Raw genomic sequence first — 17029 nt, 5'->3', positions numbered from 1 at the left:
TATATACTTGCAGTGTGTATATTGTACATATTACATATTGTTATGAAGGTGTCTGTTACTACATTATATATATACTTGCAGTGTGTATATTGTACATATTACATATTGTTATGAAGGTGTCTGTTACTACATTATATATATACTTGCAGTGTGTATATTGTACATATTACATATTGTTATGAAGGTGTCTGTTACTACATTATATATATACTTGCAGTGTGTATATTGTACATATTACATATTGTTATGAAGGTGTCTGTTACTACATTATATATATATATACTTGCAGTGTGTATATTGTACATATTACATATTGTTATGAAGGTGTCTGTTACTACATTATATATATACTTGCAGTGTGTATATTGTACATATTACATATTGTTATGAAGGTGTCTGTTACTACATTATATATATACTTGCAGTGTGTATATTGTACATATTACATATTGTTATGAAGGTGTCTGTTACTACATTATATATATATATACTTGCAGTGTGTATATTGTACATATTACATATTGTTATGAAGGTGTCTGTTACTATATTATATATATATATATATACTTGCAGTGTGTATATTGTACATATTACATATTGTTATGAAGGTGTCTGTTACTACATTATATATATACTTGCAGTGTGTATATTGTACATATTACATATTGTTATGAAGGTGTCTGTTACTACATTATATATATACTTGCAGTGTGTATATTGAACATATTACATATTGTTATGAAGGTGTCTGTTACTACATTATATATATACTTGCAGTGTGTATATTGTACATATTACATATTGTTATGAAGGTGTCTGTTACTACATTATATATATATATACTTGCAGTGTGTATATTGTACATATTACATATTGTTATGAAGGTGTCTGTTACTACATTATATATATACTTGCAGTGTGTATATTGTACATATTACATATTGTTATGAAGGTGTCTGTTACTACATTATATATATACTTGCAGTGTGTATATTGTACATATTACATATTGTTATGAAGGTGTCTGTTACTACATTATATATATACTTGCAGTGTGTATATTGTACATATTACATATTGTTATGAAGGTGTCTGTTACTACATTATATATATACTTGCAGTGTGTATATTGTACATATTACATATTGTTATGAAGGTGTCTGTTACTACATTATATATATACTTGCAGTGTGTATATTGTACATATTACATATTGTTATGAAGGTGTCTGTTACTACATTATATATATATATACTTGCAGTGTGTATATTGTACATATTACATATTGTTATGAAGGTGTCTGTTACTACATTATATATATACTTGCAGTGTGTATATTGTACATATTACATATTGTTATGAAGGTGTCTGTTACTACATTATATATATACTTGCAGTGTGTATATTGTACATATTACATATTGTTATGAAGGTGTCTGTTACTACATTATATATATATATACTTGCAGTGTGTATATTGTACATATTACATATTGTTATGAAGGTGTCTGTTACTATATTATATATATATATATATACTTGCAGTGTGTATATTGTACATATTACATATTGTTATGAAGGTGTCTGTTACTACATTATATATATACTTGCAGTGTGTATATTGTACATATTACATATTGTTATGAAGGTGTCTGTTACTACATTATATATATACTTGCAGTGTGTATATTGAACATATTACATATTGTTATGAAGGTGTCTGTTACTACATTATATATATACTTGCAGTGTGTATATTGTACATATTACATATTGTTATGAAGGTGTCTGTTACTACATTATATATATACTTGCAGTGTGTATATTGTACATATTACATATTGTTATGAAGGTGTCTGTTACTACATTATATATATACTTGCAGTGTGTATATTGTGCATATTACATATTGTTATGAAGGTGTCTATTACTACATTATATATATATAGTTGCAGTGTGTATATTGTACATATTACATATTGTTATGAAGGTGTCTGTTACTACATTATATATATACTTGCAGTGTGTATATTGTACATATTACATATTGTTATGAAGGTGTCTGTTACTACATTATATATATACTTGCAGTGTGTATGTCTGGTACCACCAGCCATGTCTGGTACCACCAGCCATGTCTGGTACCACCAGCCATGTCTGGTACCACCAGCTATGTCTGGTACCACCAGCTATGTCTGGTACCACCAGCCATGTCTGGTACCACCAGCCATGTCTGGTACCACCAGCTATGGGATGCCAAGCTCCATTGTGGGGTCAGCAGGCTGTGAGATGATTAACTTTTCCTCCAGGAGGTTTCTTTCAGATCTCTTATCTCCGGCTTATCGCCTCCTTGCTGGCAGGCCTCCTTTCTGCACGCCTCATACCTACAGACGTGCACACCTTTGACAAATATTCGGGACCCGACTTAAGACACACATGATGCACCAGGTGCATGGTGGGTAAAGTGGCTTCAGCTGGTTCTTTGGCCCCCGTTGGATTCTGTCCACGTCGAAGCAAAATGACTCCTTTCTATTTTCTTTCATGCTCTGCTCACCTTTCACTCGCTTCCCCCCAAAGCTACTTTGCTGTCTTCCTGACCTCAGGCTGTGCTCCGATACAATCAGCTGGTTATCCATTAGCTCCTGCTGACTACCTCTCTCTGCTCACCGCGTCTTCAACAGCCACCTGACTCACAGGCACCAGGAAGTCAAGGCCATTTTACCGCCCCTAATAGCCGTCCATAAGTTACTAGTGGATAAATATGTTTACAAATGGATCGTCTTTATTTTGGTCAAGTGTATGGAGGTCCATTTGTGTCTTTATTACGACTGCTTTTTTTGTTTGTTTACACTGAATTTTTTATTTTTTTATTTATATTTTTTATTAATCAGTCTAACAAAATAATACAAAATAAAATGTATTTAACTGATTTATTTTTTATTTTTTATTAATCAGTCCAACAAAATAATACACAATAATACAATAATAATACAATTTCAATTCCAAAACCAAACCCGGCCCAGCAACATTCAGAATAGCAATCAACAGAGCAATTTGGCACAAAACAATCCAAAACTGAATTTATGTAACTGAATTTTTATTTTTTTATTTTTATATCAATCCCAACAAAATAACACAAAATAATACAATAATAATAATACAATTCCAATTCCAAAACCAAACCCAGCAACATTCAGAATAGCAATAAACAGAGCAATTGAGAGGACACACAAACATGACACAAAACAATCCAAAACTGAATTTATGTAACTGAATTTTTTGCGTTTTTAAATTTTTATTTTTTTTATTTTTTTTTAAATATCAGTTCAACAAAATAATACAATAATAATAATACAATTCCAATTCTAAAACCAAACCCAGCAACATTCAGAATAGCAATCAACAGAGCAATTGAGAGGACACACAAACATGACACAAAACAATCCAAAACTGAATTTATGTAACTTAATTTTTACTTTTGTTATATCAGTTTAACAAAATAATACACAATAATACAATAATAATACAATTCCAATTCCAAAACCAAACCCAGCAACATTCAGAATAGCAATCAACAGAGCAATTGAAAGGACACACAAACATGACACAAAACAATCCAAAACTGAATTTATGAAACTGAATTTTTTGCGTTTAAAAAAAAAAAATTGTTCATATCAGTCCAACCAAATAATACACAATAATACAATAATAATACAATTTCAATTCCAAAACCAAACCCGGCCCAGCAACATTCAGAATAGCAATCAACAGAGCAATTTGACACAAAACAATCCAAAACTGAATTTATGTAACTGAATTTTTTTGATTTTTTTTTTTTATATCAGTCCCAACAAAATAACACAAAATAATACAATAATAATACAATTCCAATTCCAAAACCAAACCCAGCAACATTCAGAATAGCAATCAACAGAGCAATTGAGAGGACACACAAACATGACACAAAACAATCCAAAACTGAATTTACGTAACTGAATTTTTTTGGGTTTTTTAATTATTTTTTTTATTTATTTTTTTTAAAATATAATTTCAACAAAATAATACAATAATAATACAATTCCAATTCCAAAACCAAACCCAGAAACATTCAGAATAGCAATCAACAGAGCAAATGAGAGGACACACAAACATGACACAAAACAATCCAAAACTGAATTTATGTAACTGAATCTTTTGCGTTTTTTTAAATGTAATTATTTTATTTTTTCATGAATCAGTCCAACGAAATAATACACAATGATACAATAATAATACAATTCCAATTTCAAAACCAAACCCGGCCCAGCAACATTCAGAATAGCAATCAACAGAGCAATTGAGAGGACACACAAACATGACACAAAATAATCCAAAACAGAATTTTTTTGTGTTGTTTTTTTTAAATAATCAGTCCAACAAAATAATACACAATAATACAATAAGAATACAATTCCAAAACCAAAACCGGAGCAGCAACATTCAGAATAGCAATCAACAGAACAATTGAGAAGACACACAAACATGACACAAAATAATCCAGAACTGAATTTTTTGTGGGGGTTTTTTTTGTTTGTTTTTTGTTTTTTATTAATCAGTCCTACAAAATAATACACAATAATACAATAAAAATACAATTCCAAAACCAAACCCGGAGCAGCAACATTCAGAATAGCAAATCAACAGAGCAATTGAGAGGACACACAAACATGACACAAAACAATCCAAAAGTAGTCAAACGAAAATGAATAATATCAACAACAGTATCAATATTGATAAGAATACCAACATAGCAGTGATTAGAAATCCCTTATTTACATTATCTTCACTGCCATTTATAAAAAATAAAAAATAAAAACATTTTAAAAATGAACAATAGTGTCACAGTGATTTACACTTGCATTGAATTGATTTTTTTGCGTTTGAATTTCACAGTTTTGACAATTCTGTGCATAAAATACAGTGTAAAAAAATCAATGTATAAAGATTCAGTGTAAAAAAAATTAGTGAATAAGAATTCAGTGTAAAAAATTCAGTGTTTAAAAATCTAGTGTAAAAAAAGTGTGTATAAAAATTCAATGTAAAAAAAATGTTTTACTCTGAATTTTCATACACTGATTTTTACACTGCATTTTTATGAATAGAAATTTTACACACTGAATTGTTTTACTCTAAATTTGTATACACTGAATTTTTTTACACTGAATTTTTACACACTGAATGTTTTTACACTGAATTTTTGTAAACTGAATCTCTACACACTGAATGTTTTTTTACTCTAAATTTCCATGCACTTAATTTTTTTACACTGAATTTTTTTACACTGAATATTTATGAACAAAAATTTTACAAACTGATTTTATTATTTTTTTACTTTCAATTTTTATACACTAAATTTTTGCAAAATTACTTTTTAAACTATTTTTTTCCATTGAAATTGTCAGCATAATTTGACGTAATAAAAATCCAGTTCACAAAATTCAAACGTAAAACATTCAGTTACATAAATTCAGTGTAAAAAAAGGTTTTACTCTGAATTTTCATACACTGATTTTTACACTGCATTTTTATGAATAGAAATTTTACACACTGAATTTTTTTACTCTAAATTTGTATACACTGAATTTTTTTACACTGAATTTTTACACACTGAATTTTTTTACACTGAATTTTTGTAAACTGAATCTCTACACACTGAATGTTTTTTTCTCTAAATTTCCATACACTTAATTTTTTTACACCGAATTTTTACACACTGAATTTTTTTACACTGATTTTTTGTAAACTGAATCTTTACACACTGAATTTTTTTTTACTCTAAATTTCCATACACTTAATTTTTTTACACTGAATATTTATGAACAAAAATTTTACAAACTGATTTTATTTTTTTTTTACTTTCAATTTTTATACACTAAATTTTTGTAAAATTACTTTTTAAACTATTTTTTTCCATTGAAATTGTCAGCATAATTTGACGTAATAAAAATCCAGTTCACAAAATTCAAACGTAAAACATTCAGTTACATAAATTCAGTGTAAAAAAAGGTTTTACTCTGAATTTTCATACACTGATTTTTACACTGCATTTTTATGAATAGAAATTTTACACACTGAATTTTTTTACTCTAAATTTGTATACACTGAATTTTTTTACACTGAATTTTTACACACTGAATTTTTTTACACTGAATTTTTGTAAACTGAATCTCTACACACTGAATGTTTTTTTTCTCTAAATTTCCATACACTTAATTTTTTTACACCGAATTTTTACACACTGAATTTTTTTACACTGATTTTTTGTAAACTGAATCTTTACACACTGAATTTTTTTTTACTCTAAATTTCCATACACTTAATTTTTTTACACTGAATATTTATGAACAAAAATTTTACAAACTGATTTTTTTTTTTTTTACTTTCAATTTTTATACACTAAATTTTTGTAAAATTACTTTTTAAACTATTTTTTTCCATTGAAATTGTCAGCATAATTTGACGTAATAAAAATCCAGTTCACAAAATTCAAACGTAAAACATTCAGTTACATAAATTCAGTGTAAAAAAAGGTTTTACTCTGAATTTTCATACACTGATTTTTACACTGCATTTTTATGAATAGAAATTTTACACACTGAATTGTTTTACTCTAAATTTGTATACACTGAATTTTTTTACACTGAATTTTTACACACTGAATGTTTTTACACTGAATTTTTGTAAACTGAATCTCTACACACTGAATGTTTTTTTACTCTAAATTTCCATGCACTTAATTTTTTTACACTGAATTTTTTTACACTGAATATTTATGAACAAAAATTTTACAAACTGATTTTATTTTTTTTTTACTTTCAATTTTTATACACTAAATTTTTGTAAAATTACTTTTTAAACTATTTTTTTCCATTGAAATTGTCAGCATAATTTGACGTAATAAAAATCCAGTTCACAAAATTCAAACGTAAAACATTCAGTTACATAAATTCAGTGTAAAAAAAGGTTTTACTCTGAATTTTCATACACTGATTTTTACACTGCATTTTTATGAATAGAAATTTTACACACTGAATTTTTTTACTCTAAATTTGTATACACTGAATTTTTTTACACTGAATTTTTACACACTGAATTTTTTTACACTGAATTTTTGTAAACTGAATCTCTACACACTGAATGTTTTTTTTCTCTAAATTTCCATACACTTAATTTTTTTACACCGAATTTTTACACACTGAATTTTTTTACACTGATTTTTGTAAACTGAATCTTTACACACTGAATTTTTTTTTACTCTAAATTTCCATACACTTAATTTTTTTACACTGAATATTTATGAACAAAAATTTTACAAACTGATTTTATTTTTTTTTTACTTTCAATTTTTATACACTAAATTTTTGTAAAATTACTTTTTAAACTATTTTTTTCCATTGAAATTGTCAGCATAATTTGACGTAATAAAAATCCAGTTCACAAAATTCAAACGTAAAACATTCAGTTACATAAATTCAGTGTAAAAAAAGGTTTTACTCTGAATTTTCATACACTGATTTTTACACTGCATTTTTATGAATAGAAATTTTACACACTGAATTTTTTTACTCTAAATTTGTAAACACTGAATTTTTTTACACTGAATTTTTACACTGAATTTTTTTACACTGAATTTTTGTAAACTGAATCTCTACACACTGAATGTTTTTTTTCTCTAAATTTCCATACACTTAATTTTTTTACACCGAATTTTTACACACTGAATTTTTTTACACTGAATTTTTGTAAACTGAATCTTTACACACTGAATTTTTTTTTACTCTAAATTTCCATACACTTAATTTTTTTACACTGAATATTTATGAACAAAAATTTTACAAACTGATTTTTTTTTTTTTTTACTTTCAATTTTTATACACTAAATTTTTGTAAAATTACTTTTTAAACTATTTTTTTCCATTGAAATTGTCAGCATAATTTGACGTAATAAAAATCCAGTTCACAAAATTAAAACGTAAAACATTCAGTTACATAAATTCAGTGTAAAAAAAGGTTTTACTCTGAATTTTCATACACTGATTTTTACACTGCATTTTTATGAATAGAAATTTTACACACTGAATTTTTTTACTCTAAATTTGTATACACTGAATTTTTTTACACTGAATTTTTACACACTGAATTTTTTTACACTGGATTTTTGTAAACTGAATCTTTACACACTGAATTTTTTTTTACTCTAAATTTCCATACACTTAATTTCTTTACACTGAATATTCATGAACAAAAATTTTACAAACTGATTTTTTTTTTTTTTTTACTTTCAATTTTTGTACACTGAATTTTTGTAAAATTACTTTTTAAACTATTTTTTCCCATTGCAATTGTCAGCATAATTTGACGTAATAAAAATCCAGTTCACAAAATTCAAACGTAAAACATTCAGTTACATAAATTCAGTGTAAAAAAAAACAAAAAAACTTTTGTATTCCTTCCATCCATTTTCTACCGCTTATCCCTTTCGGGGAGCTGGAGCCTATCTCAGCTACAATCGGGCGGAAGGCGGGGTACACCCTGGACAAGTCGCCACCTCATCGCAGGGTCGAAGACATAAATCAATCCCCATTATAGTTTTTTGTTAGTCAGATGTTGTTGTTTTTTTCGTACAAGACATGACCATTCTCAAAGGACACATTTGAATTCATTTCAGTGAGTAAAGTTTCCATGATTTGTTGTGTGGCTGCGTTTGGAAAAGTCAACAAACACGTTATCTTGTGCAAGAATGCGGACTGAAAAGACGTTTAAGAGGTTATAAAACCGTCTGCCTCTAAGCCACTGAGATAATATTGGCCTTCAGTCGGTGTCAAAGTCTGACTTGATTTATGGGGTACTGGAGGTCTGGACTAACTAACACATGTTGAAGTCCAAGTGCAGCTCTTATAAGAAGTCCTGTTCATCTTTACCTTGGTAAATCTTGACTTTCTCAAGGATTTAAGGCTTTCAATCGATCGCAACTGCTCAGTTTGTCTCAGACGATGTTTCCACTCTCATCCAAGTAGGCTTCATCAGTTCATGCTCATAGACTTAGATTGGGCAGATCAAGTCTAGATGCTGGTGCCAAAGCCCCAACTATTTATCCCCCTGGGGGCTGTGGCTCCAGCATCTAGACTTGATCTGCCCAATCTAAGTCTATGAGCATGAACTGATGAAATCTGCTTAAGACGAACTGAGCAGCTCAGTTGCGATCGATTGAATGCCCTGAGACTACACTGACCTGGATGATTGAGAACATCCAAAGACATCTTAAATCTTGACAGTAAACATGAGCTGCACCTTGATTGATTTCCCTATTCATTTAAATTTCCTTTGCAGCAAAATCACAAGGTTCTCAAGGCGTTCAAATGATGGCAAAAGGACTGTTCAGTTTGTCTTAGAAAATGTTTCACCTCTCATCCAACCAGGCTTCATCAGTTCATGATCATAGACTTAGATTAGACTGAGACTAGTCTAGATGCTGGTGCCAAAGCCCCAAACATTGTTGGAGAATAAATAGTCGGGGCTTTGGCACCAGCATCGAGACTAGTCTAAGTCTAGTCTAAATCTCATATTTATTGTCAAGGTTTAAGATGTCTTTGGAAGTTTCTCATTCATCCAGGTCTTTGCAATCTCAGGGCAGTCAATTGATCGCAACTGAGCTGTTCAGTTCGTCTTAAACAGATTACATCACTTCATGCTCATAGACTTAGATTAGACTTAGACTAGTCTCGATGCTGGGGCCAAAGCCCCAATTATTTATTCTCCAACAATGGTTGGGGCTTTGGCACCAGCATCTAGACTAGTCTCAGTCTAAGCTAAGTCTATGAGCATGAACTGATTAAATCTGTTTAAGACGAACTGAACAGCTCAGTTGCGATCAATTGACTGCTCTGAGATTACAAAGACCTGGATGATTGAGAACATCCAAAGACATCTTAAATCTTGACAAGAAATATGAGCTGCACCTGGAATGATTTTCCTATCCATTTAAATTTCCTTTGCAGCAAAAAGGTGAGGTTGTCAAGGCATTCAAATGATGGCAAATGGACTGTTCAGTTTATCTTAGGAGATTGATGACTCTCAACCAACAGTCTTCATCGGGTCATGCTCATAGACTTAGATTAGTTATAGGCTCAATTCAAATGCGCCCGCTTGCCCCTTTGTCTTAAACCTTAACACTTGGTTTTGCATGTTCACTTCAACCAAGTGGTGTCTGATTTCTCCATCAGGTAAGTGGAGAGGACCTAGTGTTAGGGTCGCACAGCCCTCGAAACGAAGTGAGCTCAGGTACCTCCCTAGATAACGAGTGCTAACAAATGAATCACAAGAGTGTCAGTTAAAAATAGTGGATTTCCTAAAACAGAGCCAGAATTTACATGTAATCACTTTGCTCAATGAAACACATTTGACATACCGTAAGCTGATGTACCAACACTTGCATATTTCCCAGAAAACGTTGTCTTCTTAATTGTCTTCTTCTTGACAGGCGAAATAAATTAAAAGAGCCCAAGCAAAGTCGGACATTTGTAAACATATATTTGTCGCGACTGCTTGACCTCACTGCCGGCAAAGGACAAGGGTCGGTGGCGTAGCGAGACTCAAGCGACGTCAGTATTCCTGGGTGTATACGTCCAATTTGCAATGGCACTAGATTCTAAGGGTCAAGGGGGAGGGTTAAGATGAAGGGGGAAGGGGAAAGGGGGATGAGTGAGAATTCAGATTGAGCCTTAGTCCAGATGCTAGTGCCAAAGCCCCAACTATTGTTGGAGGACAAACAGTTGGGGCAAGTAGACTAGATCCGCCCAATCTAGGTCTTTGATGAGAGGTGAAAGGTCTTCTAAGACAAACTGAGCAGTCCAGTTGTGACCGATTGCCTGTCCCGAGAAGACAATGACCTGGAAGAAAGAGAACATCCGTAGACATCCTAGATCTTGACAGTAAATACGAGCTGCACCTTGATTGATTTTTCTATTCATTTTGATTTCAGAGCATTCCGTTGCAGCCAAAACGGGAGGTTGTTTCCCTGCCGACGCTGAAGTCACCCTTGAAGGCGGCGTCACTAAACAGATGCGTGACCTACGACCCGGCGAGCGGGTTCTGGCGTCCTCCACTTCTGACGGTCGCCACCGCCTTCTCTACAGTCCAGTCTTATCGTTTCTGGATCTCCAGCCTAACGTCACGAAGATCTTCACCATCATCGGAAGCAGCACTGGACGTAATATCACGCTGACGTCGGCACACCTCATCTTCATCACAGACTGTTTGGGCGGACCAAACAGGGACGGTCCGAGGACAACTTTTGCCAGCGAGGTCCGGCCGGGTCAATGCATACTAACCTCGCAAGGAACCGAGGCAACACGCGCTGTTGTGACTTTTGTAGAGGAGAGGCCGAGCACTGGCTTGTACGCCCCACTCACCCAGCACGGCTCCGTCGTGGTGAACAGCGTTCTAGCATCGTGCTATGCAGCTGTGGACAACCACCATTTGGCCCATTGGGTTCTTGCCCCGCTTCGTTTCTTCTACACCCTGATGGGTCCAGCAGAACAACAAACCGATGGAGTGCACTGGTACCCTTGGCTTCTGCAACGGGTCGGGGGAATGCTACTGGACCCCAAACACTTCCACCCCTTAGGAATTGAGCAAGGACTCTGACAGACGAAAACTGACGACAGAAAAGTGGTGGCTTTGCCCCCTTCTTTGTATTTTAGAACACAGGAGCACGGAAGTAGCTTTCCACCAAAGAATAAGTCTTGACCCCACTCCATTCCTTGTCTGTATTTACTGTAAAACACAACAAATATTCATTTTCAAGAGATTATTGACGTGTGCCAATAAAGCACACATGTAGTAAGCAGCAATACTGACATAGGGCCCTTTCTCCCATGTGCTCAAAGTGAAAAACTGCCAGATTCTGGCTGCTCGACCTTCTCCCACTGGACCCAAGTCTGTCACCTTCATCCAAGATGCGCACTTTAGGTGGAGCAACCCTTAAATTTGGGCGTTCACTTTCAAATCTGGCCTATGACCTAAGTCACTTTGCTCTGAGGCTGTAATAAGTCCAGCGCCCCTGTGGGGTGAAACATTATATTGCGCTTAAAGTCTGGGTGCAGTGGACGCACAAGAAATAAAATGATTTTACCAGAAAACTACAAAAAAGATTTTGAGAGACACCTGGAAACATCCATTGAGATGAGGAAAAAATGGGTGATAACGCCACCCTGTGTTAAGTAGAGGTATGAATCTTCGGGCACCTAACAGTTCGATCCGGTTCCGAGTCCTGGGGTACTGATTCGGTTCTCAATTCAAACCGATTCTTGCAATATATTGTTTGTAGGGCTGTCAAATGAATGATTTTTCAAATCGGATCAATCACATTTTGAAATTCGGATTTCTTATGATTAATCACAGGTGATTACTTGCTTGCATAAATACATAAATTAAATACATACAGTATATATATATATACAGTAAAAAATATATATTTTTTTTTTTACAGATTTTTGAAAATTATGAATTGAAAAAAATAAATAATAATAAATACATTGAAGAAAGGACCCCAATATATGCACACAAATACAATTCTATTCTTCCAATGTCATCCAGGAAGTTTTTACTTGAATGCAAGTCATTTGTTTGCACAGAACCTGGTAACAGTTTTAGCTCAAATTCTTTAAAATTTGCCAATGAGCACACCAGTCGGATTATTAATTATTTTGTGATTAATCACATGAGTTGACCCTTTCATTTTGACAGCCTTAATTATTTGGTAGAACATTTATAATAAACATTTTCAAAGCAGGTTACAGGCTGGAAAATCTCCTTCTGGTTGCAGATTAGTATTTGTATTAAATTTTTAAATGGAAATCCGAATTTTGATATATATATATATATATATATATATATATATATATATATATATATATATATATATATATATATATATATATATATATATATATATATATATATATATATATATATATATATATATATATATATATATATATGTGTGTATAATTGTTTTTTTTGTTGTTGTTTTTTTTTGTCATATTTATTATTTTTTTTAATGGAAATCCAAATATCGATTCTAAATTGATTCTTTTTTTTTCTTTTTTTTTTTAAATATATACTTTTTTTTTGTCATATTTTAAAAAAAAATGAATGGAAATCCAAATCTCGATTCTAAATCGATTTATAATTTTCAAAAAAATTAAATAAATTAATTTTCAAAATTTATTTTATTTTTTTTTTTAATTAATTTAATTTAAAATTAAAAAAAAATATATATATATATATATATATATATATATATATATATATATATATATATATATATATATATATATATATATATATATATATATATATATATATATATATATATATATATATATATATATATATATATATATATATATTTTTTTTTTTTTTTTTTTTTTTAATCCATTTTTGAAAATGATTAGAATCGAGACTTGGATTTCCATCTTTTTTTGTGCACCTTTAGTCTTAACTATGAAAAATCAAAATGCACATCTTTGTCCCTGGCGTGTGCGACCACATAGCGTAAGGAAACCACGCATAAATCGGCCTTGTTTGAATATTTTTAAACTAGCGGACGTTCACAATGCATCTGGACAGGGATGATTGAACTATGTGACTGTTTAAAATAAACACATAAATAACATAGCGAGGAAGAAGAAGCTGTTGTAGCGTGCATACACACACTACATCACCATGGTGACTCACCTTCACCTGACAAGATTGATACAAACTTTTTAAAGTATTTTTGATAAACTAAATGACATTCCCAAGTGTTAGTTCAACTCCATGATCCATCACGTTTACATGTAGGGCCTTTACACTAGATGGACATTCCTGCTACATCACTAAAAAAGGCCAATATCAGGGACCTCAGAAATGTCCATAGACACTCCAAAATACTGTAGAAAGTCTTTCCTGGTGGAAGGAACCCACTTTACGAGGTTTGCCGTGCTTAGAGCACCTTGGTGTTTCAAAAAAAGTACTTTCTTCAAAACAAGTTGTACGGGTTAACATGAGCTTACTGCTTGTTGGAGAAAGTTAAAGTACTAAGAGAGACTTTTAGGAAAAATGTTTTTCTAATCATTACAGTTAAGTCATTGAGTAACAGGTTGCTTAAGAAATCACTTACTGTACAATGTCTGCTCTCACTGGGATAAAGACATGGCATGTTTATATCGCCATCTCCGGGTCTAAGTTGGATGTCAAAGTTGACCAACTTGTGGGTTTATGTCCACAACCTTTTACTATCCAGGCGAGAGGCAGGATTTATCATCTAGAATTAACTTTCACCAACTCAGAGGCGATGCAGCAGCTCAATATGACAATACAGCAGCATGTGAACACAGCGTTGCGAAAAAATAGTTGGTCTGTGTTAGCTCTTATAATAACAATATCGCTAATACTTGTTAATATTCAGGTCTAATATTCAGATGTTTTTTTTAGAGAGCTTTAAGGGCGTAACAGCGTACTCCTGTCCTCTTACCTTCTGTATTTTACGACTCAGAATGCACAAAAAAAAAAAAAAAAAAAAAAATGTGTTCTTCTCTCACAAGGGACAGGGGGGGAAAAAAATGTTTATAATTTTTTTTTTTCTTTTTTTTTTTAGACATGTATCTTGTGCGCACAAGAAACTTTTCATAAAGTTATAAAAAAATATATATATATATATTTTTTTTATTTTATTTTTTTTAGACATGTATCTCGTGCGCACGAGAAACTATCTCGTGCGCACGAGAAACTTTTCATAAAGTTATAAAAATATATATATATATATATATACATATTTTTTATTTTTTTTTAGACATGTATCTCGTGCGCACGAGAAACTTTTCATAAAGTTATAAAAAAAAAAATATATATATATATATATACATTTTTTTTTTTTTTTTTTAGACATGTATCTTGTGTGCACGAGAAACTATCTCATGCGCACGAGAAACTTTTCATAAAGTTATAAAAATATATATATATTTTTTTTTTTAGACATGTATCTCGTGCGCACGAGAAACTTTTCATAAAGTTATAAAAATATATATATATACATATATACATTTTTTTTTTTTTTTTAGACATGTATCTCGTGCGCACGAGAAACTTTTCATAAAGTTATAAAAAAAAATATATATATATATATACATATTTTTTTAATTTTTTTTAGACATGTATCTTGTGCGCACGAGAAACTTTTCATAAAGTTATAAAAAAATATATATATATATATATTTATTGTATTATTTTTTTTAGACATGTATCTCGTGCGCACGAGAAACTTTTCATAAAGTTATAAAAAAAAATATATATATATACATATATTTATTTATTTTTTTAGACATGTATCTCGTGCGCACGAGAAACTTTTCATAAAGTTATAAAAAAATATATATATATATATATATATACATTTTTTTTTTTTTTTTTTTAGACATGTATCTTGTGTGCACGAGAAACTATCTCATGCGCACGAGAAACTTTTCATAAAGTTATAAAAATATATATATATATTTTTTTTTTTAGACATGTATCTCGTGCGCACGAGAAACTTTTCATAAAGTTATAAAAATATATATATATACATATATACATTTTTTTTTTTTTTTAGACATGTATCTCGTGCGCACGAGAAACTTTTCATAAAGTTATAAAAAAAAATATATATATATATATACATATTTTTTTTATTTTTTTTAGACATGTATCTTGTGCGCACGAGAAACTATCTTGTGCGCACGAGAAACTTTTCATAAAGTTATAAAAAAATATATATATATATATTTATTGTATTATTTTTTTTAGACATGTATCTCGTGCGCACGAGAAACTTTTCATAAAGTTATAAAAAAATATATATATATATACATATATTTATTTATTTTTTTAGACATGTATCTCGTGCGCACGAGAAACTTTTCATAAAGTTATAAAAAAATATATATATATATATACATATATATATTTTTTTTTTTAGACATGTATCTTGTGCGCACGAGAAACTATCTCGTGCGCACGAGAAACTTTTCATAAAGTTATAAAAAAAAATATATATATATATATATACATATATTTATTTATTTATTTAGACATGTATCTCGTGCGCACAAGAAACTTTCCCGTGTGTACGAGATACATATCTAAAAAAAAAAAATGTTTTAAATGTATTATTTAATTTTTAATTTTTTTTATAACTTTATAAAAAGTTTCTCGTGTGCACGAGATAGTTTCTCTTGCGCACGAGATACATGTCTAAAAAATTTTAAAAAATATATATATATATTATTTTTTTTATAACTATAAAAAAATAATAATAAAAAAAAAAAATTCCCCCATGTCCCTTTAGGGGCTCCGTAGGATTGTGAATGATACACAACATTTAAAAAATTAAAAAAAAGTGCAGGTACCCTTTAAATAATAAATCAATGGAAAAAACACCAAAACTCAAACTCCTTGCCTTAAATGGATGGCGTTCACACAACAATAATGCCTAAAAAATACCCTTTTAAATTACATTTGGTCAAGATGTATTTGATGTTATTGTCATTCCATTTGCAACAGCTTGACAAATATAGCAGTTTGTTTGTATTCACCAGCTGGGACTGGCAAAGGAAATTAGTTCACTAATGAAATCCACCTCACAAAAATCAATGCCTCAGGGATCTCGTTATAACTCAGGTCAGATCTGTTGTCTTCGCTCTGGTTTCGATTAGCTCGCTTTGGTCAGCCATGAAAAGAGGACCCTGATTCATGTTTGCCTCGTTCCTGTGAGAATCCTGCGTGTGACTGAAGCATTACGTAGGTTCATTTCTCCAGGACGTGTTCAAACAACCGCATCTGTGAGCGGATAATACCGTATCATCTCTTTCTCTTCTGGACTTATCACCAGGAAACGCCACTCTTCACACACACACACAAAAAAACCACAAATCCAGACCTACTGTACATACAGTATCTGCATTCAGCC

At 31.0% G+C, this 17029-nt stretch overlaps 1 protein-coding gene across 1 annotated transcript in view; it reads left to right on the top strand.

The window, feature by feature from the left end:
- LOC133663759 (indian hedgehog B protein-like) overlaps positions 1-11685 on the top strand; it is a 33382-nt gene extending 21697 nt beyond the window's left edge. The window contains exon 4 of the mRNA XM_062068460.1: positions 11021-11685. Coding sequence (XP_061924444.1) covers positions 11021-11685 — 665 coding nt within the window. The remainder of the gene's footprint in view (positions 1-11020) is intronic.
- The last annotated feature ends 5344 nt before the right edge of the window (positions 11686-17029 follow it).

This window comes from Entelurus aequoreus, linkage group LG13, assembly GCF_033978785.1.
Source record: "Entelurus aequoreus isolate RoL-2023_Sb linkage group LG13, RoL_Eaeq_v1.1, whole genome shotgun sequence".
NCBI classification, from domain to species: domain Eukaryota; kingdom Metazoa; phylum Chordata; class Actinopteri; order Syngnathiformes; family Syngnathidae; genus Entelurus; species Entelurus aequoreus.
Note: the sequence above shows the minus strand (reverse complement) of the source record. Positions and strands in the feature narration are given on the sequence as shown.